General features: G+C 40.9%; 2 protein-coding genes across 2 annotated transcripts; one reads left to right on the top strand and one right to left on the bottom strand.

Annotated features, from left to right (window-relative positions):
* Window positions 1–3,587: 3,587 nt before the first annotated feature.
* Window positions 3,588–12,380, top strand: slc7a14a (solute carrier family 7 member 14a; the record flags this gene model as incomplete). The annotated part of the gene is made up of 9 exons (XM_080513195.1): window positions 3,588–3,894; window positions 4,195–4,431; window positions 5,631–5,848; window positions 5,953–6,099; window positions 9,034–9,242; window positions 9,336–9,483; window positions 10,737–11,242; window positions 11,334–11,560; window positions 12,082–12,380. The coding sequence occupies 9 exons, from the start codon at window positions 3,588–3,590 to the stop codon at window positions 12,378–12,380; spliced, it is 2,298 nt and encodes a 765-aa protein (XP_080369321.1).
* Window positions 12,381–18,309: 5,929 nt separating this feature from the next.
* Window positions 18,310–21,657, bottom strand: cldn11a (claudin 11a). Its single transcript, XM_080513245.1, has 3 exons — window positions 21,252–21,657; window positions 20,946–21,110; window positions 18,310–19,654 (listed from the first exon to the last, which is right to left on the bottom strand). Exons 1-3 carry the CDS (start codon window positions 21,475–21,477, stop codon window positions 19,389–19,391), a joined length of 657 nt encoding a protein of 218 aa, XP_080369371.1. The 5' UTR covers window positions 21,478–21,657; the 3' UTR covers window positions 18,310–19,388.
* Between the last annotated feature and the right edge of the window lie 1,114 nt (window positions 21,658–22,771).

The raw sequence follows: 22,771 nt of genomic DNA, 5'->3' as shown, positions 1-22,771 counted from the left end.
AAGGGGGCACTTTAGAGTTGTAACTATTATGATGTTATTATGCTATAATTCTAATCATCTCATCCAATAAAGATGAATTCGGATTGTGTATGATTCACATAACGAAGATAAATTAGTCATAGGTGAAAGTTTGCTCTGTGTGTTATTTTGTGTTTATTTGTTGAACAAGCCTTTAACCTTTGAATCTCGATTGCTTTTTTGGTGCATACAGCGTCAAATTATCATGTAAAACACTGCTGACTGTTTCTGTTTAGTTTTTTTAGTAATGAATGGTAATTTACAGTCAGCAACAGATTAGACGACAGCTGTGTCTTTTAATTATAATTTAGGCGAGAACGTGAGAGCAACAGATATTATGTGGGAAGGGTTCTGTTCTCAAACAGCAGTCTGACATTGAATGTAAGACAATAATTTGTGTCATCTACAGTCATCTGTATGTAAAACATTGAGTGTTTCTGGATTGAATTACAATCTGGAGTAAAATCTGGAGGAAGCACTTCCTGCCGAGTTGCCACTGAGTGCATCTACATGTGCACTTATGTGTGTCTTCTACCTGCACTGTTCATCGTACATGTATGTATTTGCCGGTCTCTGAGTTAGATGATTATTCACAATAAAAAATTCTCCATTAATCATGTGTGATTGTATGTTTGGCATTCACACTTTTCAACTCCAATTCTCAAAAAGTCGCTGATAAATGACAAGATGATGCAATCATTTACAGATCTCCACCAACAGTCCAAAAACACCCATTTGTGATGTGTGTGTGTCTTTTTATGAATCAAAAAGGTTTCAAGATAGAAACATTCATTTCCAACAATAAATTCAATAATAATCTACGAGGACAATCGTTGCTGCTTTTCACACTTCATGTGTTCGTCAGAATTATTCTTTCTTGTGAAACTTGGATGCAGGTTGTGTCTCTTCTTGAAATTGCAATTTTGTATTGGCTACTACATCGGACACGTCTGTCGAGAAAAAAGGCTGATATCTCAAATATCTTCCTTTGACTGTCTTGAGATACGCTTCGAAAATTAAATGCAGGAAAGTTTGAATTTAATGGTGAAATATTTAATTTCAAGATATGATACCTTTTAAATAACCAAGCAAAACAGAACTACATCATCATCTCAAGGCACAGTGCTTTTTGTTAATTGAGTTTCGCTACAAATTAGTATTTTGACTGTGATTTGATTCATTTTTATCACCTCTGCTGCAGCTTATCAGATTTTACACTAGTAGTTGAGCTACTTTTGGGAGTCTCTCTTACGTCAGATAAAGCAGATATAACATGAATTGTACCTCAGTTGGGGATACGATGGACGTATTATTCAAAGACAATCACTTTTCAAGCTCACACTGTGGAGGCTCACACTTCCACGACACGCAGGCCATGCCTTTCCTGGTTAAACAGGATGATTGCAGCCGTTGTTTGAGTGCTTCACATTATAGCTGAGAGGCGATGTGGGTGTGCTCGATGTGTGTTTGTTCCGTAACTTACGTTCATTGTTTAGAGTGGATGATAGAGTCTGACTCTGGGAGTCAGACTATTGCACTTTGCAACAATTGATGGTTTTAACGGTGCTGTTTTTAACGGCATCCCTCATGAGGCGGTTGCTCGCCAGAGGCACCGCTTGAAGGCAGGAGAGAAAGCACCATGAATCCTCTTCAGTTTGAACTCTTCTTGATTAATGTTCACACGTATTATTCTGCAACACAGATGCAGCTTTTGTTTTCCAAATTATGGGTTACATTCATATTCACCCACATGTTTATTGTTTACGACTGTTGGCTCGAATATTGTTTCTGTTTTGTACACAAAGGACTTTTTTTTTTTTTTCAAATTTGTGTGCTACAATGTGAGGTGAAAACATATTTTCTTAACTTAAAAACAGTTTCTTTTGTGTTGTAGCCACAGTGGCAATTTCCACAGCTGGAGAAAAATGACTCAAATAGTTCATTTTATGAGTGGTTTCTGTTATTGTCTTCAACAGACTTGTAATGTACACTGTGTTTTGACATGACCAAATGTGTGATGTGTAAATGCTGCTACATGAAAATAAAATAAAGTAAAAAATAGATTAATTTAATATGAATTAGTTCACAAAACATAACCCAGGAAGCACAAGCATTTATTATTTTCATGGGTGAAAACCCCATGTAATCAATTTTCTGTTTTCAAAACCATAAATTTCAAAATACTTTTTGTAGACAATAAGTTCAGTCCTCCTGGTTTACGTCTATATTTGATTACTTTCAAATCACCATTGTGTTATTGTAATATGCTTTTTTGTTTGTTGAGGTATGTGCTTTGAATGGATATTTTATTCTGGTAAGATGAATCAAAAGCTTGAAATTGTGACTAAATGTTTATACTTGAGTAGAATTTTTGAAGATGTTTTTGTGAGTATTTTCCTAAAAACAGCACTTTCACTTTAGTCAAGCACAGTTTCAAGCAATTTGAGCATGTTTTTGCCCTTTTTCCAATCTCTGCTGTAACTGTTGCGATGTATTCCCACAAACCGTTAATGAAATTGTTTTAGAGGAGCTATCAGCTTATGCCTTTTCTCAATTCTTTCAACAGAAAGTTAGTTTTAGTAGAGTTGTAGATACATTATGCAATCCACAGCCTGTGATTTGTGGATGACGTAACCTTATGTAACTGCATCTGTCAACAAACACAAGCCTGTATAGTCAACTAAAGATCATGCATTTAGATAAAGAAGTGAGCAAGTTAGAAAAGTGAAATAAATTAGAAATATTTCAGGTTTAGTGATGAGATCAGAAAACGTGAGAATTATTTAAAAGCGGAAAATCAGTGTGGGTCCAGTCAAGAAAGGTGTTTTTTTTTTTTTTTTTTTTACCTGTGTGTGTGTCTGTGCATAAATGTGCCTGCATTAATTTTTTTTTTCAGTTGAGCTGTTTGCTGTTTAATTCCCTTGATTGGAATTTTTTTCATTACAATGAGAGCATTTATTCAAGTCATGACATTCCATATTTGCATCATTTGCTCAAAGAAGCCATTCAAAATCAGTTTTGTTTTGTTTTAGCAGAAGTATATATGCTGATCCGCCTTCCCACTCTTATAAACGAAAGAAGATGATTTAGCATCCATGGCTGTTACTAATGAACTTGGCTACTATAGCAACAGGGCCACAGGGAGAGGGCTGCTAATTAACGGCTTCCTCATTCGGGTTATGCTTCATTTGTGAGCAATTGTGTAAAACATCTCCACCTTTAGGCACCAGTGTCTTGGCATGTGTACTCAAAAATAAGCTTTTGTCTTATGAATAATAGAAAGCAGTGTGCTGTGAAATGCTGCAAAATAAATCTTCCCACCTTTGTCTTTCAGATAATGTTCTCTCTTGCCATGTGGAGAAAAACTAACATGGCATTCCACTGAACGGGCACAAGCGGCAAGACAAAGGCTGATCTTCTTGTGTTGTTTTGATAAGGAATAATTCATCTTCCACCGTGCTCTGCACAACCAACCAATCACTCACACGTGAAGGGAAAAAAAAAAAAAACACCAGCGAGCCTGTATCTTCCACTTCTAAATTCCTTCTGTCTGACCGTTCGCCCTCAGTATGAGTGGCCTAGCAGGGAAGCTGGACCCTCGCAGGATACAATGGGGCTCAACATGGAAAACCTTTACGTCCCGTGTCCTGAGGACCAAACCTGTAGAGTCCATGTTGGACTCAGCCATGGTGGGCACCAGCTCACACGGCACCAGACTGGCCAGGGTGTTATCCACGGTGGACCTGGTGTCACTGGGTGTGGGCAGCTGTGTCGGTACGGGGATGTATGTGGTCTCGGGGCTGGTCGCGAAGGAGATGGCTGGTCCAGGGGTCATTGTGTCCTTCATTATTGCTGCTGTGGCCTCCATTCTATCAGGTGAGCTCATACCCAGTCTCTGAAGTACCCAGGGTGACTATAACTACAGCTTAAAGGTTACTGCCATTCATATATAATAAGAGTCTTTTAATAACTATGCCGTTATAACAAGGGCAAAAACGTTCCACGGGCAAAGATATAATATGAGAGGCTCTCAGGGGATATCTTAGAACTACCCTAATATTCCTATCAATACTTTTAATCCTACCTTTCACTAAAGAGATAATGCTGTCAAATTACCATCACGTGTCGTTGCATATGTGTGTCTTTAATGCACTGTCGTCTCCATCTGTCTCAAAGGCGTGTGTTATGCAGAGTTCGGCGTGCGTGTGCCTAAGACCACAGGTTCAGCCTACACATACAGCTACGTGACTGTGGGTGAGTGCGTGGCTTTCTTCATCGGCTGGAACCTAATCCTGGAGTATCTGATTGGCACGGCGGCGGGGGCGTCGGCTCTCAGCAGCATGGCCGACTCGCTGGCCAATCACAGCATCAGCAACTTCATGATTTCACACATCGGAACGCTTCACGGCCTGGGTAAGTGGGACAAGAGGGGGAGAGGAGGGGGGCGTTGTTTCACTTGGACAAAAAATTACTTTTTTTAGCCTTTATTTTGATTTTAGTAATAGATTCACAAAAGTTTTCTGGTTTGTTGTAATAATGGGGATTAATGATAGAGATGTGGACTTGAGAAGAGATGATTTTTTTTTTTTATTCTCCTGCTAGAAGTCTGCAGGAGACAACTATTTCCTGCTCATGTTGTTTGATCTCGGTCCCCCCTTTCTCTACACTATGCAAATCTATGTTGGCCCAGAGGAGCAGATTTAATAAACTCACCATGTTGCAGTTATTCAGTGTTTGATTACCATCATTGTTGGCTCAGTGAAGTTATGAAATATTGAATTTTGTTTTTATATAGCTCTGAGAAAGTAGGTCTTCTATTTCTTTAATTATTATTACCATATTTTCCATCCCCTAATAAAGCAAAATCAAACAAAAATATCTTAAATTTGTAGGTTTCATTTAACATTGTTGTTCTGGTCTGCAGTAAAAACGGTGCAGGCTGGTCTAATGTAATACTATATGATGTATATGCCTGTAATGTGCGTCTCTGGGTGACGTTGCCTTGTCAGACTCTTCCTCTTGCCCACTGGCAATGTGGTCACATGACTGAGCAGCTGTTCCTCGGTCTCATGGAAAGTTTCCTTTTCCTGCAGGAGAGGGAAAAAAAGACTCTCCACATCCATCGGAAAGTGTGGAATTCAGCTTAAAATAAACCTTGATAGTTTCCAAACATGCACAGCTTGGGTTCTTGTAGAATACGTGTTGTAATATATCTGTGTAATTTTCCGTTTTTCACATATGGTATTCATGATGGAATAAATACTCCTCACATGCCAGTGAGATGCTTTCAATTTGAAATATCTGGAAAGTCTTTCAGCAACAGTCAAAACTGTCACACTTTCTGTTGTGATTTGTTTTTGAAAATTAACAGAAAAATTAGTGTCAGCATATGCTGGAGACCTATGATGGACCAGTGTCCTCTCCAGAGGGAGTTATAAACTCTTACCCGCTGAGCACTATGGAAACCGGAGATACGCGCCGGCCCGATAAGCCCTCGTGGCTTTGAAAGGGTTGAAGTTTAGTTTAGTTTCAAGTATTAAACCTCAACCCTTCACACATGTTATGATCTGTGTCTCACTGTTTTTAAGCCTGTGAATGTTTCCCCCTTTCAGGCAAAGGTGAACAGTCGTACCCAGACCTGCTGGCGCTGCTGATTGCCTTGCTGGTGACCGTGATTGTGGCCCTGGGAGTGAAGAACTCTGTGGGTTTCAACAACGTTCTGAACGTCATCAACCTCATCGTGTGGGTGTTCATGATGATCGCCGGGCTCTTCTTCGTCAGCGGAGAGAACTGGGACGAGGGGAGGTTTCTGCCCTTTGGCTGGTCGGGGGTATGCACACGAGCACACACAGAAAACCTGGCTGTGAAGCGCAACCGCCGCTGCTGTCTGATGTGTGAGCCACCGTTTCTCTCACGTTTTCTCCCCCGCTGCAGGTGATGCAGGGTGCAGCCACTTGTTTCTATGCCTTCATTGGATTTGATATCATTGCGACAACAGGAGAAGAGGCCAAGAGTCCCAACACCTCCATCCCGTACGCCATCACTGCCTCACTCATCACCTGCCTCACCGCCTATGTCTCTGTGAGTTCCCTCAGAAACGACACACAAACGGCCACGAACAAACGCTGCATTTATCACAACTCGGGTGTATTTGAAAATTAGGACACTGTTTTAAGACTCTAGAAAAATGCAAAATACTTGTTTTGCTTTTTTTAAATAAAAAAGCCTTTCTCACAGTTTACGAGATATTATTTGTCTCTGAAGTGAGATGATGATTTTGGCTCAGTGATGTCAGTGTTAGAACATTAAATCAATCTTTTATGATTATTTGTCAAATAAGTTGTGAGTAGATGGCAGGCTTTTTTCATACACCTTCATCATTCTTTTTTTTTTTTAAATGTTGGAACAAATGTACATTCTCTTCTTTGATTTGTGAACAAAGCTATATTTCAGTTCATGTTACCATCTCCACCCTGTTTTGTGATGAAAATGTGAAGATATGTCTCTATGATTTATTGTTATTCCTTATCTCCATGACTGCATCATCCAGTTATATCGTCTTACTTATGAATACAGATCTATAAATCTACAATAAATGTGAAGTAATCACAGCAAGAATGAAGATGCTCTTCCTGCACTCCAGTTGTGTGGGTGTGTTTCTCATCTCTGATCTTCACATATGCAGCCCGCATAGCCTTTCAGCCTTTTGCCTAATGGGTGCTGGATGGTTGTTGCCATGGGTGCTGGGTAACAGCAGCCTATCAGAAATGAGAACATTTTCAGCATTGCTTGGGGCAGAGCTTGCTTCAACTTCAAAATTTAAAGACTTTTTTTTTTTTTTTCATTCAAAAGCCTCCAGTCCTTCGATCTTTCTGTCTCCCAGTCAGATTTAGTCCTCCACATCACCCCTATCCTCTGTTCCGTCGTCTATTTTATCGCTCACTGACTTAATCTCCATCTTTCTTTGATCAGTCTCGCTCTTTGGGCATCGTCAAATAACTTTCATGCTCTGTTAAAGAAGCTTAAGCTGCTGCAGTTCAATATATGCACAATACATGTCACAGGGCATTTCCTGTGTTCCCTGTAGTGACTAACACATTTCTCAAAGTAAAAAAAGGGATGCGACTTGGAAAGGTAACTTATGTAACTCAATTAGGATTATGGCTGCACATTCTTTATTTTTGTCAGGTATTATCAATACGATGGCATTTTTAACACAAACAACCCACTTCATGTATTTATTCAAGGTTGACACACGAATCTGGTCTGCGGATCTTAGCCTAACACCTCCTCTTTAAAGAAAGAAAGATTTTACCAACATGCAGACAGATTTTTAAAAGTTAACCTATCTTTTATTTAGAGTCATGAAAACATCACACCAGTGATTCCAGGTTCCGTCGGTCGTCTTTCTTGATGCAGTCAGGAGGGCTGCGTGACTTTAATGTGAATGAAGCGCTCCTCATGTAAACGTGAAATTTTGAAAAAAGTAACCTGGGTAAATCCAGATGAAACAGTTGGTACCAGGAGCAGGTAAGAGAGAGACAGCAGCTCCATGAATTTTGATCTATGACAGAAGCAAGACACGATCTGTTCACTTACAGTTATGTAATTGTAATGGTGCTATTCATTTTCTTGCATTGTTACCAAAAATAGTAGCGATGCAGTTTATAACACATTATCAACGACTCTCGTGTCTTCCAGTGTCTCTTTGTGCTCTGTTCTCAGCAATTGTGAATTATTGTGTAGTTTCTTGTCAATTTCCTTGTGTTGTCTGTTCATTCTGTGCACTGCTGCCTTGTTATGTTTCTGTTCTCTTCCTTTGGTCCTTCATCTTTGCATTTGGTCTCCATTTGTTCCCCTCATGTCACGCACCTGGATCTTGTTCTCCTTCTGCTCTCCAGTGTGTTTGTGGTCATGGACTCCTCCCTTGTGCTGATTAACCCTGTTGTTTATGGTTCCAGGTGTGTGTGTGTGTGCGCGCGTGTGCGTGTGTGACTCGAAGTCCTTCCTGTTTCTATGCCTGTGAACCTGCTCATTAAAAAAAAAAATATATATACTTTTTGTTCCGAATCACACTTCCTGTCACCCTGACATTTACCACATCGTTTTTTTTCTCACTTTGCTGCTCTTCATAGGGCAGTAAGTGAGAGTATTACGTTGAATTATATATTTAGGAAATCCTCGGTCGCAGAGGGGGGGATCACATGAAAGTACAAACTGAAAATTAGCTGACACTGAGCTGAAGTGGGAAACTCTGGGTCCTGTTGTGAATCAGCTTTGCCCTCTCAGACAAATATATTCAACAAGGATTGGCTTTAGGATTCCCCTCAGCTTAGTATAGTCCCCGTTGGCTGCTTCAAACACACTGTCAACAAGCCCGTGCCTGGATTGAAAGGAGGGTTAAAGTGCACCCGGTTACTTGAGAGGACATTGATCTCTCTATCCTCCTCTCTGGACAGGGATAGTCTTTTTTTTTTTTCATTTCTCACTTTCTGTAAGCTCTCCCTGCAAATCCATCTTTTTGCAGCACAGTGTTTGTGACAGATGGCCCTGCATGATTTCACACGTCAGAAACGGGGATAAACACACGCATGCAGAGATCCACAAATATAAATCACAAGTGAACATGTCTGCATGTGATGTTATGTGTAGCATCTTATACAAACCCTGCATGGCTGAGTTATGAGAATGTAGCTCAACATATATCATCATTTAAAGTCTAAATGTGTCTGTGGTCAGACCATTTTACTGTAAGGATGTTTGGTCTTTTCATACTACTCTGGAGCTTGATCTTCATGTATAGACTTTTATCAGTTCATCCAAAATAAAAGTAAATATCCAAATATTGCAGTACTCAGACTAAAACTTCAGAATGAGACTAATCAATCATCCTCGGAATACTAGCAACAAAATCCATTTTGCAAGAGTTTTTCTGGAAATTCTCCAATTAGATTTTGCTTTTTTAAAGATAAAGTTTTTTCTATTAATAGCCACATGTTTGTTTTTTCCATCCAGGTTTCTGTAATACTGACACTGATGGTGCCATACAACGAGATTGACGCAGATGCCCCACTGATGGAGATGTTTGCCGTGCACGGTTGTATGTTCGCCAAGTATATTGTGGCGGTCGGATCCATAGCCGGACTCACTGTATCCCTCCTGGGTTCCCTGTTTCCCATGCCCAGGGTCATCTACGCCATGGCAGGGGACGGCCTTCTATTTAAGTCAGTGTGCACAGGAATGTGTTGTTTTTGTGTCTTGTATATCTAAACTATGTGTGTGTGTGTGTCTGAGCGATTTGGTCTTTGTGTGTGTAGGTTCCTGGCCAATGTGTCTTCTTATACTGAGACCCCCGCTGTGGCCTGTGTGGTGTCGGGCTTTCTGGCTGCCCTGCTGTCCCTCCTGGTCAGTCTGAGAGACCTCATAGAGATGATGTCTATAGGAACCCTGCTGGCTTATACTCTGGTGAGTGGGTGTGAGTGATGGAGAAATCCAACATGTATCTGACTCACAGCATTATGTCACTTTAATATGGAGATTTATTCCCAGCATCTTAAGCAAAGATGCCATCTGTTGTCCAGTCACAGTTTATTTATTTGTGTATTAACGTGAACAGAGTGAAGGTTTTTTTTTGTTGCTTATTTTTTGTCATCAACCGGACACTTACGATGTGATCAGGTTAAGTTAAAGATTATATCATCTGCACACAATAATAAGGATTTTTGCTGCAAACATTAATCCCTGCAATGCATGAATAATTCAGAACTATGATAAAACTGTATATGTACAGGAGCTGTCTCTGCAAAGCCAACAATGTGCTGCAACTGTGTCACAGACTGTCAGCAAAAAAACCTACAAAATCAACTGCATGTGGTGTACATGACCACCATGTGCTTAACTATTGAACTTGAACCAAACATAAATGAGTGCACATGATTCATGTAATATAACAGCTTCTTTTTTTTTTCTTTCTTTCCTTTTGTTATTGCAGTGTAAATGCCCATACATGGACCCAAACGAACAAATTGAAATCTGGTGGCCTCATAGTTTAACTAAAAAAAGAATGAAATAAATCCCCTTGCCAACACATACAATGCCTCTACCCACGCTTTGCTGCCTGCAGACCAATTTGTAAAAATTAATAAACTATTGATTTCTCTGAAAATGATGGAATGATTAGTATTCAAAGCACATTTTCAATCAAGTATCCCTTCAAATGACTGTATTACTGAGGATTTCAAGGTCACATACTTAGGTCACATAGGATGGAGTACAAATGTAACAAATCCCACCTCTTTTTTTTTTTTTTTTTTCTGAAGTAGAAAAAAAAATGGTCAGATTTTTTTTTTTTGAAGGATTAAAATTGGAATCACTTTTCCCAGCCATAACAAGCTGAAATGTTCTGGACTGATTAGAAAGCAGGAACAACAGCTGATCAAAAGCATTTCACAAACTTGCTTTTTATGAAGAAACACAAGCAGAATGGAGGTCAACTTGTGACTCAACCCTCCACATTAGTCCAAGTTTATATTGGTCCCAATCTGGGAAATTAATTTCCCATACTGTATCTGAGAAAAAGTCAAATTAACCAAATGTTTTAAGGCTCTGTAAAGAACTATCTGTGCTGAGGGACATTATGTTAATTTTATGTAAATAACAAAAGGCCTGCGATAAGCAGGAAATTTAGTTTTTGAATTAAACAATGTATTTCCCTACAGGTGAGTCTCTGTGTTCTTCTGTTACGTTACCAACCGGAGGGCGACATCCACGGCTTTGTGAATTTTCTCTCGGAGGAGCAGAATAACAAAAGGAAAGAGGGAGTTTTGGCCGAGTGTGAGAAAGATGCCTGTTCGCCAACCAGCGAGGCCGACGAGTACGGAGGGGCACCCACTAATACCTGCGGGGCCAAAAACCTGCCGTCGCTCGGTGACAATGAGATGCTGATCGGCAAGCCGGATAAAAACGCATACACTGCCAGCCACCCAAACTATGGTACAGTGGATATGACCACAGGCATCGAGGCAGAGGAGTCAGAAGGTGGGATGTCCCGCCGTTTAAAGAAACTGATTGGCCCACACTATTACACCCTGAGGATCCGACTCGGCCTCCCGGGGAAGATGGACAGGCCGACGCAAGCCACGGGGAAAACCGTCACTGTGTGTGTGCTGCTGCTCTTCATCTTCAACTTTATTTTCTGCTCCTTCATCATTTTTGGTAAGAACAAGTAAACAAAACCACATTGAAACTGCCCGTGTAATGTAAGAATACAATTATCCCCTTGATTCTTTTATTTTCTTTGTTTCAGGAGCGAGCAGCATTGGAGAGGGTCGTTGGTGGGCTCTGCTGCTATTGATCCTCCTCTTTATCTTCATCGCTCTGCTGATCGTCATCATCCTCCAGCAACCGGAGAACCCCAAACGGCTGCCCTACATGGCACCGTGTGTGCCATTTGTACCTGCTTCAGCCATGCTGGTCAATATCTACCTCATGCTTAAACTTTCCGCCATCACTTGGATCCGATTTTCAATCTGGTGCTTCGTGGGTAAGTGAGCACATTTCTGATCATTTTTAGCCTCTCCAATATGAAATGCATTAAGCTTTTTATGTTTTCTTGGCATTATTATGCTACAGTCTTAATCTGAAACAAAAGAGTTATTCATTTTAATACTCCTTAAAAATGAAAAATGTGTTATTTACCCAGTAAGCAAGGCAACTGGGGAAATTCTTTTGTGTGACAGCAAAACGGTGGGGAGCCTCATATCCTTTAGTTGTATCTAAAAGACTGTTTGTCCCCCTTATTAAGTCCTCGGTGTCTTTATAGTTTTTATTGCTTTTCTAAAGGCACAGTACATGTAGACTGATGTCCAGCAGAGATTACTCTCTTTGAAAAGATACACAATCAATTGTGTTTGTGTACAGTTTGTGAGTGGGACCGCTGTTCTTTTCTGACTCATTCAGAGTGGGAGGATTTGTCTCCAAGTTTACTGTTATTTATTTATTAAATACTTGGTCAAATATGCTGTGTGTGCATTTTATAACCTGTTCGGGTGACTCTCTCCTCAGGTGTCCTGATCTACTTTGGCTATGGCATGTGGAATAGTACACTGGAGATCACAGCCAGAGAAAATGAAGTGCATGCCTCCACCTATCAGCGCTACGATCAAGGTGTGGACGAAGGCTTCTGTGGCTTCGAAGATGACTTCTACCCACCTAACACTGACGCCTGGGGTGCACCAGGCGGGGGGTCGGGGCTGACCCCTCCAGCGGAGGCAAAACCTGAAAGCGATGGGGTGGCATCGAAAGGTGGAGGAAGAACCGTTGCCAATCGTGCCCTCGCAGAGGAGGATCCAATGGATTTCTGAAGGGACAGACTCTTGTGTTGCCCTGAATGTACTGCCTTGTCTGCTGCCTGGGGGAAGGGAGGGGAAACAGAGTGTGAGCGCATGAACGGTTGAGTGTGTGCGTGTGTGTGCGTGTGTGTGTGCATGCATGCATGTGGGTGTGCGTATTTATTTGTGTTTGTAACCCTTGGGCTAGATTGTTTTGTAGCAGTGGAATAGTTTTTCTTCCACTTTGCTTTACTAGATGTGGCTCCCCCTCCAACTCCCACACAAGCGTGGGCGTCAAGGTCATGAATGTCTTCACACAGTCACTTGTTATTCACTTACTGGAGCCTACGTCCCACACAAAGAAAGGCCAGATACAGAACTGCAGATGTAGCAAGAGATGCATTGGCATGTAGGTCACTGCAGTGTGAACCATGTGTCATGGTGCATTAAGCATTTTGTTAAACTGTTTCCAAGTCAGAGTTACGGGATACCGGAGGAAAGACGTTGATGAGAAGGTACAGATGAATTAGCACCTCCCTTCCTTTTCCGACACAGACTGACAGGAAAGTGTGATGACAGCATGGCACTTCCACGTGACATGTACATGTTTCACCAAGAAAACACCCACACACTGTTTTAAAAAAGAAAGAAAAATCACAAAAGGCTTTCTTCAAATGAAAAGCAATACTTAAGCTGTTTCTCCTGAGCCCTAACATCTAGCCCAAGGGACTGCAAAGTGGATTTGGAAAAAGGGTGTTGATGTTTTCTGTCACAAATAGTACTTGGACTTTGCTTGCAATAGTGCCTTCATCTATTGTGTATGTATGTGAGATTATGATTATATATGTTTTATACATTTATTTTGCCTGTGTCTGTGAGAGGGTGTACTGTGCGTGCTCTCAATCTCCACTTTTCCACTGACTCTCATGTGCGCGTGTTTAAAATGTGTTTTCACTCTTTATGTGTAGGTATTGTTTTACATTTAGTTTGTTCTTCCCACTCAGCCCCAGCATGTCACACAAAATCAATCCGCGTGCAGCAAAGTACCTCGTGGTGCAATTGAACACATGCTCGTCACTGTAACAGAAAAGAATAGAGAGGAGGCTGTTTAACCGAACACGAGAACAGATTGAATCCAAACTGACAACCTCCAAGTTTTATTGTCAGAGATGTCTCATTATCTCTTCTTCATTCTATGTACTTGTCTCAGTTGATGAGGATTTTGCTGCTTGCCATGCCCAGGGATTTAATCTTTTAGTTCGTTGAATTCAGAAAACTGATATTCTGCAATGATTTTATCTTTTCTTCTCGACTTAGGACTAGATTGGGGACTGTACAAATTTAAAAGAAACTAAATTTGTAGAAATGTATCATTTCCACTCCGATTTAACTCAAATCTCATCCCTCATCCTCATTTTCTTTACTCAAATGTTTCCAAAGAAGAGGAAAAATCACTATTTGCCAGATGTTCGCAGTGATACACAGTGAGATTAAGTCCTCCTCTGCTTTAAACCCACTGCTCTACAACCGGGAAGCTTTTGGAGTTTAGGGCCTTTGCTCAAGTGGTGGTGATCAAGGAGACACAGTACTGGCAATTTTCCCACCCGCATCTCCTGCAAGTTCATGATTCCAACCATCAACCTTCCAGTTTCTATAAAGCGCCTTTCTATAAACTCCAGGTTTCCCCCCCCATAAGTGTAACACTGATACCCAGTTCCTCCCCCACTCCCATCTTCCTCACAGCATTTCCATCCTCGACTTCCACCACCCCTCTGCTCTTCCAGCTCAGCTCTTCCTTGCCTCATTTGCCACTTCGCTCTCTTCTTGATTTCCACTGAGCCGTGCCATCACATTGCTACAACTCTCAGTCACAAGTGATAGAGCCAGGGTCGAGTTTCAGTCAGGATTTGTAACAGCAATCTGTTCATGGCCTGTCGATCCATTAGCTCCTTTTTCATCCTGAAGGTGTCTGCTATCGCTGCTCGCGCTTCTGATTTGTTACCAGAGCATTTCCTCATCTCTCCCTGTGGTTCTGCTACCCAGAAGCTTTCGTGTCCCCCGACCTCTTCACTTTTTATGCATGTAGCTATTGCTGAGTCTGAATTTTTAAACCGCACTTGCATTGTTACTACAACAATCATTCTGTGTGAAAAGTTTGCAAAAGCTGCCAAGCTTCGAAGTGAGTCTACACAAACAACACGAACCAGGGAAAAGCTAGTCTGCTTGTACTGCACGTTTCATCAACAAGCCAATCTAAGGTGTACTCCATGAGAGGATGTGCAATGCATTCATGCCAATGTACGGAACTTTGTGTTCTATTTAGGTCACCAATAACACACTGGTATGCTATTACATTCAAGGTGGGTAGGATTTGAAAGCAGCTGCTGCTCTCTGCCCCGGTTGTCCTCCGTTTCCTTGTGCCCCCTGTTGCTGCATCTGTCCCTTCCAAGGGAAGCCTTATTTGTCTAATGCACTAAATCTAAAGATGCCACGCTGAACCCCGACTTTACCTCTACTCCTCTCTCAACCTTCCAAACTTAAAGAGAAAACAACCAAAAAAAACCTTCCTGTTGGAGTAGTTGCTTTTATGTTTTCCTCATTAAATCCAGTTGAAAAACGGCTCAGAATCACAAGGATTTTTTAATGATTCTAGCAGTTTACCAATGCAGCGAGTAGTGTACCTGTACAGAGTTTACATTTTATGACTGCAAGTTTTTTTTTATTTTTTTTTTTTATGTATTTCTACATGTTCATTCCGGGACAAGTAAACTATTTCCCTCAACTTCGCCAACTTTAAAGGATGATCAGGCAGTCAGCTCACACACACATGTCGGATGGGATTAGTTAGCGCTGAACTCAGCAAGACATAGAGTGAGGCAGGATTATAATAGCTATGATCACAGTACATGTAAGTACTCGATGTTAATAAATGCTATTTACGAAAGCCAAAGCTTGAAACTTCTGGTGAAGCGAGAAGAGATTTTTGAATGTCAGCACAGAGTCATCCACATAGTGGGGAGGGTCCTCTGTCTCTGTGACTTTTATAGGTTTAGTTCCAGCCAATTCTGCTATGCCATGCTATTTAGAGAACTGGGGTTATAAAAATAACCAAATGTTTTGCAGAAGTATCCCATTTCAATGTTTTTTTGGTGATACGGTTAAAAAAAAAGTAAGACAATGACACATCTTAAAGCATTTGCGCATATCTGGCTCACATGCAGACATATTTCATTGAGTTCTGTTTGGTTAAAATAACTTGTCCACGAAAAATCACCTCAAAAAGTATCAAAAGTACCCAAATGCTTTGCATTCATAGCTCAGTCAAAACAAAAAAAGGCAATACCAGGCATTGCCATGTATCTGACACTGGACTGTACAGTCAGCTTTGTATAATAGCTGTGTGTATGTGTGCGTATGTGTGTGTGTACGCATTAAGGCTGTGCGAATGCATGTGCAGTATGTGTATGCGCGTTTGTGGTCTTCACCTGCTCCTCATTGTGACTGTCTGGTGAATGTGTAGCATGCTCTTGCGCACGAGGCACAGACTATAGATGTTGTACTTGCATGTGGTGACTGATCGCAACGAGACACAATAGAACACTAACAAACCAAACGCTGGCTCGGCTCTCATTCCTGGGAACGTTGGCCTTTCTACGCTGGAGAGATTTTACAAGTTTTTTGGGGGTTTTTTTCCAAGTGAATCAGCTCCAGAGACACTTGTTCATAATCCTTCCCTTGATTAATTGCACGGCTGTTTCTCTTCATAGTTAATAGGGGATCCTTCTTCTTTATTGGGTTCACTCAGACAACTCGCTGATCTCCTCACCCAGGTATGAGAACCAGGCCTCCGTTTGGACAGGAAGTAGAACATGTAGCAAACACACTAATGTGGGGGGAGACTCCTCTCACGTCCTCCCTCAAACTCTCACAGTATGCCTACTTCCCGTATACCCACCTTCTCAACAACAACCTCTGCAAGCCAAAGTCCACAATGTTTGTTTACTTTTCACATATGGAAGACCAGTTTCTTCAAAGTGAGCACTTAAGATACAACAGAGCGAACAGCTTTTCTCGAGAAGTTCTGCTATAAGCTACTTTATCACAGGAGGACAGTTTGTTTTTTTTCTTTTGTCATGTTGACCTAAGAGTGCAATCATCATAAAAAAAAAAAAAAAAAAGAAAAATCCTATTTGATAGTATTTCACTGAAAAGAAGTATTGGTCTTGACTCCAGTGATTACATCAGTTGCATTTGTTCAACAACGACACGATGCTTTGAAAAGTACAATACTAAAAGAACAATGACCTAAAAGAGAAGTATTTTTCTACAGCCGTTTTCCATCCACAGGCCTTCCTTGGGTAGGTGTGCAAAGCAGAGCCGCGTGGAGTTGTCAGCCTTGCCTTTGTGTTTTTCTTTAATCACAAGGAGGCCTGGAAGGAACTGCTAAAAAAAAAATCTATTTTTAACAAACCGTAGTCTCTCTAGAATGACAATGCTCATTTATAAACCTTAATCCTTTCCTTTGAAGGATTTTAAAATTGTTGCTCTAGACGTCAGTAGGACCGTAGAAGGTGTAGGAGTACCACTAATAAAAACATTCAGAAACTATTTTACTACAATTCTTTAAAGGGTAAGCTCTAAGCATAGTCAAATATTGCCACTATTGCTTTTAAAGTCAGTTACTATTTGTTTATTTTGTCTCGGAGAAGGCGTGCCATGTTCTTCCTGTGCTCTGTGTTCGCTGTGGCCAAGTGTCCAGTCGGTGTGTGTCGGAATTGTTGAGATTGGCTTCTCTCGCTACAGCTAAATATTCCTTTTCTCTTCTGTATATTTTGGCACAGAACTGTACGATGTAGTTGTTTTGTTTGTTATATTTTTCAAAGATTGATCCATATGTGTGGTTCTTTTGCTCCTGGGTGCACTGTTTTTTGCTGATTTGTTGGTATCGCTTCCATGCAACAATGAAAGTTGTTTATTGCAAATACCAAATGGAGTCTTGCTTTTTTTTTGGTTCAAACATGAGGAATCAGTGCATGCATAAATATAGAGCGATAATGCTTTACCATGACAGTATATTATATGTTATTCATTCCAAAATCCCTCCTGAAACACCCTGTTCCAGTGCCAGGTGCATCTGTTAAAACCTCTATGTCAGTTTTGTTGTTTATAGACAACAACTTAATAGTAAAGCGTCTCATTACACTACAAGACTCTTTCAGCAATACAGGCCAGCTTGTTTACCTACTGCCCTCTCACCCACCTCCTGTGGGCTGGATGGCTCGCTGCCTGGAACAGCATCACATTTCAAGACACTCGCAAACAGACGTGATCATACACCTGCCAGGAAATCCACATACAAGGGACAACGTTACGCAGAGACACGAACTGAGTGGAGGCTGTTAAGCAGCCTAAAGGACAGATGGTTGGTTTTGTGTGTGTGTGTGTGTGTGCGTGTGTTCAAAGATAAGCCGAGGACAGTGAGATAGCACATATTGTTTCAAAAGTGTCATGCAGTATCTGTGGTGTGACTCAGTGACCTTGATATGGGCAGAGGAGTACACACACACACATTGGCATGCTGTGTGCTTGTGTTGTGGAGAAATCCTGGAGATGAGCTTTTCTCTGCAGATCTCAACTCAAGGTCACAGTTGGATTACACAACATCACATAACGTTTTCTCATTATCTTCACGGTAAATTGTTGCTCATGCACAATTCCAATACCTACTCATTCCCATTTTTAATCTGCAAAAAAACACCAAAAACCGACCACAGCTTGTTCTCGGATAGAGATTATCATTTATATTACACACACACACCATATAGAACACTTCCACTCAGTTTGTCGCGTGTGACTTAAATTTAAATTCAGCAATTAGAAAAATACTAATGAGTTTTACTAAATCAGGGTAAGAAGAAGAAGTCAAAGACAGATTTGATACAAATATCTTTATTGTTGCACATTGGCACATGATGGAAACAATAAATAGTAATAGCCGCAATTGTTTCGTGAGGATTTGTGGAAATGTCAACTTTTTCCATGGAAAAAACATTGACCTGATTTTCACAATGCAGATCTATTTGTATCTACAAGTGAAATATGTTTGTGAAAAAGTGAGTAAGCTTGACAAAAAAGGATAATCATAATGCTACAAGATGGTCATTATGACACATGAATTATGCTCATCTAAAGCTGCAGGTTAGTCGGAAAACAAGTGATTTATGACTTTGGATGAAGAACCACCATTGTTTGGATAACAAAACTGAATGCTGTGTTTGGCAATAACTTATTGCAGTGCAAATACTGAGACTCCAGTGGAAGCTTCATCACTTGTAATGTTCCTTTGAGAAAATGTATTATTGGATCATATGACCACCATCCTGCTGGGGTTGCTAAAAAACCCCAGCAAAAAACTGTTTTACATTATTATAATTAAGTCTATCACTCAACAACAAAGCACACAAGAGAGCTGTAAAATACCTATAAAGACAAATCAGTTTACATAAGCAATGTTAAAAAGCACATTCTCAGTTTCAAGCATAAAATTAATCATACCCTGCTTTAATCAAAACAATAAATCATGACGGGGTCATTAAAAAAACATATTTGTCAACAAAGACATTGAAAGTTCTCACACATGATAGAAAAATAAATGTAATATAGAAAATAATATCTCAAGACATAACGCCTCGAGCCGATAGGTCTCCATATTTTGCCATACAGAAGAATTATGCAACAGTGGAGAGATTCCACAAAACACCCAACATGGGGATGAAGGATGAGCGCTGTGACACAAGAAAAACAATCCACTGTCTGATCAAAAAAGTCCTTGTATGTTTATGAGCTCTTTCAATGCATGTATTTTCCAACACCAAGAGCAGCATGGATGAGCTTTAGAGTGTTTCTCTTTCTCTTCCAGGACAGGTTTGAACGCTATCGCCCTGACTGTGAATACATGTGTTTGTTGTCTCTTGCACATATGTCTATATATACAAACACGGTCCCCTATACATCCATGAAAGATTCAGGATCTCTCCACACTCAGACGTGGGCGCTCTTGGCGTGATTGGTGGTGGAAGCAGCAGGCCCGTTGCCTCCTCCGTGTTTGGAGTAGTAAAAATGATTGTTCTCCTGGTACGGGCGGGAGGAGGAAGCATCTGATGCAGAGCAGGCCAGCATGAAGCCACCCAGCAGGGTGAAAATAGTGCCAGCCCATCCACTGTAGAGGGAGAAGCCAAATGACATGAGGCCATGCTCATGATGGGCACCGATGGGAAACCAGACAGTGGACACCATCCCACACAAAGCTGAGGAAAGAAAGAGTCAGAGAAAATATCAGTATATTGATAATCAAGTATGTTATATTAGAAAAGAACATGAAATGGCCAATTATATAAGAAAACACAATACAAAAGGACGCATAAATATGATAAAGGGTGATAGCAAACTATGAAAACCTGAACGCTATGTACCAATGTTACCCGTAAACTATTACTTTGTGTGCCAGATTTCCTAATTTTATTAAAAGTCAAAAAGGTTCATTGCTGTTATATTTAGTATTTAAAAAAAATTGTATAGGAGAAGTTTCCATCTATTTATGATCAAATCATCTCAAAAATTCGAATGAAGAAAAATCTTGTAGGGAAACCCACATTTTATGCTCTCCCTGAAACTCCCCAGGCAAGGATTACCCCTCTTTATGAGAACCACTGGTGTACACAGACATACTGAGCATCAGGCTTCTGTCAAAGGACATCCAGTAAATTTTAAATAACCTTGGGTTTTAAAATTATTTAGGACGTGAACATAAATTCTGAATGAACAAGATGAAGAACAGCTGAATTTTCACACCCTGGAGAGAGAACATAGTGAGGATACGGGATTATTCTGTTAACGCAAAGCCACATTTCATCTGCTGATATGCTTGTCAGACTGTTTCTATTCACTTGTGTACAACGAACTCCATAAAGCTTTGAAACACAGACTCACCGATACTTTAACTTTGAAAGACTTTGATGAAATGTGGAAAAGACAAACGTGTGAGAGAAAAAGATAAACTGTCCTAACTCCAGATGTTGCATTTGTCTCACATGTGAACGTGTCCAGCCCTGTGGACGACCTCAATCATACGGACACAGGTGTTTGTTTTAGAGACACAGGCGCTCTAAAATGCAACAGCGCTGGCCAAATATTTTTAGAAAAAGCACCATGAACTGAGCAGTTTAGTGAGGGAGGATCCCATGTGTTTCAGGACAAAGACAGGGTGTGGATAAGAGTAGGTGGAGGACAGGAATGTGACTGGGGGGGAAGGGTTCTGTGGATCAGGATAGTGTGTGTGCGTGTGTGAGTGTGTGTGTGTGTGCGTGCGTGCGTGCGTGCGTGCGTGTGTGTCCAGCCAGGGGAGGAAGGCAGTTATAGCCAACATCCCCAGTTTTCCCTAACCCTTTGCAAGCATTTAAAGCGAGGGGTGAAAGAGGTCAGGAAGGAGGATTGTGGATGTCAGTGTCCGTATGTTCGACCTTGCTTCAGCATTTAGTTGTTATCCTCTGGGTTATTAAAGCCACAGTATGCAAATAAAGATAAAGTTGTGTCTCCTACCGACAATGAGTACAAGCACTCCCCCCACAATGGTGCGGTTGTTCTTGGAGCTCTGGGGCTCATTGCCAAGGCTGATGCAGGGCATGGACATGAGGAGCATTAACACTGCTGGAAGACCCAGGATGGATCCTGTGATCATCAAGGCACGAGTTGTCTGGATGTAGGCTGTAGAGGCAGAAAATGAAAAGCAAATAAGATTTAACATGTAATCAGTGAGGAATAACACACATTTTTAAGAGGAATCTGGCTGTTGCATATAATTCACTTATTAGAAATAGCATAATCTGAAATGTAGGGAAACAATACCTGGCAGATCTAGGATCTGAGTGAGTGTGGTGCAGTGGTAGAGTCCTGTAGAGATGATACAATCCGCCCAGGGTCCCTTGACACTGAGTTCGTCCATCTTCTTGCAGGTGTTCAGACCATATTTGCACATTGCCACCCAGTCATTAGTTGATGTGGCGATGATGATGCCCAGCCATCCGAGGACGCTGAGAAGAAACCCGCTCAGTTGGAGACAAGCGTTAGCCATGCTGAAGCCTGTGCGTAAAACTGCACCCGTCCAGATTCCACGAACTCTGAGTCTCAAACTAAAACTTTACTGTCACAGAAACAGAGAAAAAGAAAATCAGAAAAATCAACTGCTTGGAATCTAGACTCGGAATAAACAGTCTACCGTACAAGTTATTCCAAAGTTATTTTCCCAATTCCAATTGAGTTATTCCAATTGAGCTCAGTTGCGCACTTCAAAAGAGTGAAGGGTTCACACCATCCCAAGACTTATAACGGGACGCTCAGTGAGGGGAAATCCACTACAAAACTTTCAGCCAATCAGGTGCTTGTATGAAGAAGGGAAAAAAATTGAAAACACAACACCTTTGTTTCTGCTCTCTGGCATTAAATGTGACTGTGTTGAATCCCTCGCTTTGTTGAAAGCAGGAAATATTTGACCAGAAACCTGCTGCCATCTACTGGTCACATTAGATTTATGTACCGCAAGAGCTCGAGCACTGCTGTCAAGAAAATAATCCAATGTACCTGTTTTTCCACTTATGAACACTTCCAAAAGTGTTTTTCTTTCTCTTAATTTGAAAACTTAAAAAAAAAACAGTAAAACTGTCGATGATCCGAAAATATTTCTAATGGAAGTGGTCAACCTAAAGCCATTACCAGTATATCTTTCAGCTCCTGCATTTCGTGCCATTTCCCCCAATCAAGGTGTTTAAGATTGAATGGTGGCGATCAAGTGCGTCGTCATCGGATCTGTACTCTTCTGTGTGCAGTTTTGCATGCTTTCATGTATTTACCCGAGTTATGCGTGTGCGTGCGTGCGTGTGTGTGTGTGTCTGTCTGTCTGTCTTTTGGGCTGGGCGGATCCTGCCTTTGGCCAATGTCAGCTGGGATCAGCTGTAATATTGAATTGGATAAAGTGGTGTGGAAGAGAGACGAATGGTGAGTTGTGCTGCACACCAGTGTTGTTTGTGCAAAAAAAAGAAAGAAAGAAATGCACGGCACATCTGCCTCACCCTTGTCATGTTACTGCAGGTTAGGATAAATGTCTGATGCATGTGAGGGTAGAACAGCCACATTGTAAACATGCAATTTAGGTGATCAACGCACTATGAGGAAAATGGGTGAATTATATAAAAATACGAGTGTTTATCACCAAAGCAAGCCAATTCAACATGCACTGCAGACTTGGCAATTGTTTTACTCTGAACAGACTGAAACCATAAACTAGCTTGAACCAGGAATATCTAAAGCTGTTGGGAAAATAGATACTCTAACTCTCCAGAGAAATGTGATATTTTTTTCTGAAAGTTAAA

This window comes from Blennius ocellaris (genome assembly GCF_963422515.1).
Source record: "Blennius ocellaris genome assembly, chromosome: 17".
Taxonomy (NCBI): domain Eukaryota; kingdom Metazoa; phylum Chordata; class Actinopteri; order Blenniiformes; family Blenniidae; genus Blennius; species Blennius ocellaris.
The sequence above is the reverse complement of the archived record's forward strand: the minus strand, read 5'-3'. Positions and strand labels throughout refer to the sequence as shown.